This window comes from Sinocyclocheilus anshuiensis, unplaced genomic scaffold, assembly GCF_001515605.1.
Source record: "Sinocyclocheilus anshuiensis isolate Anshui unplaced genomic scaffold, SAMN03320099.WGS_v1.1 scaffold544, whole genome shotgun sequence".
Taxonomy (NCBI): Eukaryota; Metazoa; Chordata; class Actinopteri; order Cypriniformes; family Cyprinidae; genus Sinocyclocheilus; species Sinocyclocheilus anshuiensis.
The window spans coordinates 1282588-1285430 of NW_015555763.1; the positions used below are offsets into that span (position 1 = coordinate 1282588).

The 2843-nt window shown below is 33.1% G+C and overlaps 1 protein-coding gene across 1 annotated transcript in view; it reads right to left on the reverse strand.

Annotated features, from left to right (window-relative positions):
* LOC107674068 (protein lin-52 homolog) overlaps window positions 1-1724 on the reverse strand; it is a 10635-nt gene extending 8911 nt beyond the window's left edge. The window contains exons 1-5 of the mRNA XM_016467927.1: window positions 1655-1724; window positions 962-1036; window positions 713-750; window positions 553-619; window positions 211-294 (exon numbers count right to left, since the gene is read on the reverse strand). Coding sequence (XP_016323413.1) covers window positions 211-294; window positions 553-619; window positions 713-750; window positions 962-1036; window positions 1655-1673 — 283 coding nt within the window. The 5' untranslated portion in view covers window positions 1674-1724. The remainder of the gene's footprint in view (window positions 1-210; window positions 295-552; window positions 620-712; window positions 751-961; window positions 1037-1654) is intronic.
* Window positions 1725-2843: the final 1119 nt, after the last annotated feature.

Here is a 2843-nt window from a genome sequence, read left to right on the forward strand (position 1 = left end):
TATATATAAAATGAAGTCATTTTTCTGGTATGTTTCAAATGGATTTAGGTGCTAGATTATTTATAATAATTTATATGATTTAAAGAACCTCTATCTTTTTTTCTTCTTTGCTGATATCGCCATCTAGTGGAGGCTTTACAAAGTCTTCAAACCACTTCTTAAACACTGCACAGATGGACTAAATGTTTCCAAGAAACTAAGATTACTAACATTCCTCCAAACCCAACTGATAAGCCAGATTCTGCAGTCCCTTCACCTTCTCCATCAGATTTGCTGTGGTCAAACTTCCTAATTCTAATTAAAAACAACAACACACAATAACAACAAACATAAGATCATCAATATTTGTAGTGCCACTACAAATAACTTAATTTAAAAAATGACCATACCATACAAAAAACACCACAGCTTTTTTAAATTAATGTTGCAATTTATCAAACCATATTAAGCTCTTTAATTGAACTGAGCATCTGTCAGATAGGTCCATGACATAAAAATGCTAAAATTATGCTTAATATAATTTGTTTTGGTTTTATGAAAAAGGCAACAGACCTTTCAACATTTCAATATCTTCTGACTCCAGTTCAGCCATCCACTTGGGCGGAGAATTTGTGATAGGCTGGAACAACAAACAGAAGTCTCAATTTCGTGTCTGAATGCAAAACTTTCTAAATAATTTATTTAAAATTTATAATTCTGATTCTTAGCTCACATTTTTGAAGGATGCAGCAAATTCAGAGACACCCGGCACTGTTAAAATGTTAAAGAAGTACATGGGACTTTCAAAACAACATTCAAAGGTACATTAGAAAAACACATGACAGGCCAAAATAAAAATGTTTAAAAACGTTTGTTTTTCAACAAATGTAACTTTGGGTCATATGTGGAAACATCTGTGAATGTTACATCCTATAAAATACTGTTTTAGTTAAAATCAAAAATATTAGACACTCAAACTTACACTGCTCCGGCCACAGGTCAGGTGAAGCTCGGTCAAGTTTTTCAAAACTTAGCAGAGAGGATTCAAAGTCCTCACCTATATAAATAAATAACAAATGATATATGCTCTTTATTACAACACTGGTTCATTAATTAGATCAGCAATAATTTATTTTTTTAAATCAAGCATTACTTACAATTAGACCACAGATGTAAGTGCAATTATAATGTGGATGACTTTAAATGCTGTGACTTTCGGAGCAATAATCCCCAGGTTATGCAGGACATAATATTGAGCATACAAGTAATGTTATGACAAGTCACATTAGAGGGGGAGGTTATGTTATGTTTGTATTGTTGTGATCCAGCTGAGCTAGCTGCATTGATAGCAATGCTTGTTAAAAATAAACAAAAATACACATTTAAAAATAGAAGCAAGATACAAAAAGTAACCTTTTCCTCATAACCGCTCCATCAATACATTCGTATAATATTTAATATAGTAACTGATGTCGCTTGACACGTAGCTTGCTAATGACCGACTCCAAACAATTTTATGACGCTATTTCGAGGGGAAAAAATACTTTTTTGAAACTGAATTCGTAAATTATTTAAGAGGATATGTTGACTAGTATAATAGTTTATAAGGGTTAATCGGTCCGTTGCACTAATACGACAACTAACGTTCCCAGGGAAAAGAGGAATTAAAATTTACCTCCATTCGGAGACGCCATCTTGACAACAACACACGTGATTCGAAGCAGCCAATAGCTGAAGTTCGTGAATACCTGTAGCCCCGCCCTCTCGTGTTGTGTGAGATGTCGCAACATTAACTTAAGACTTTCAGCTCCCTTGAGAAGCAACGTCATTTTTAACAGGGTGTTAATTTAATAAAACTGATCACAATATTTAAATAGTCTGAGTTAAATAGGCTATATCCTCCTGAGAACCAGAAATAAAAAGCTTTGTGAATTTAGTATTTTACTAAATTAATGTCAGCCATTTTTAAAAACCAAGGAGAGGGAGTGGTGATGGTGAAACATCCAATCATTTGGTATCTCTGGAAAGCCCTGAATGTGCTCTGTACAAGACATCCAGACTTAAAACTGTGACATGTGAGGTCTCAGAGAAATTCACTAAAATATAATGTCCACTACAGAGGCAAAAACTCCATTGCTGGGTCTCAGGAGGATATTTAAGAAAATACAACAGATTCACTTGTTAAAAATATTAGCTATAAATTAATACAGTGAAAGTGAATTATTACAAATAAGACCATTTATACAACATTACAGTATATTAATATAAAGTGATATGTAGCATTACTTAAATATGACAAATTTAGAGATTGTCAGAGAAAGGGCCAGACATTGAAAAGCTAGTTGAGATGGTGGGAGAAATCACCCAGATATCAACACAGATAAAGTTGCTTAAAGACAGTGGCTAGAAAAAAGCAGATTTCTTAATAAATGGTGATTATAGAAACCCTGTGAGAAAAGATTAGTTTTGCAAGAAAACGTTATGCTTCAGTGATAAGCTACTAGTTGGGTAAAAATATACAACCCAAAACGAATAACAATTTTCCTCTTAGCATGATGCATTTAAGGCAACAATTCCAGTAACACAATTACGAAGGGACACAGTTAATTATTTTGTAAATCCAGCGTCCAAACATGAATCCAAATGAAATTCTTTGGTATGACCCAGAAATGGCAATTTAATTTATCAAAAACACAACTTGTGTAGATGAGATATATAACAATGTGATAACATTGTATTTCAAAGGTTGCTGTTTTTGCATACACTAATTCAAACATTTTGTCTCATAGGAAAAACAAAATATGTAACAAATGAAATGTACAAAACACAACTGAAGGAGTGAATATCTGAAACCTGAAAGGCAC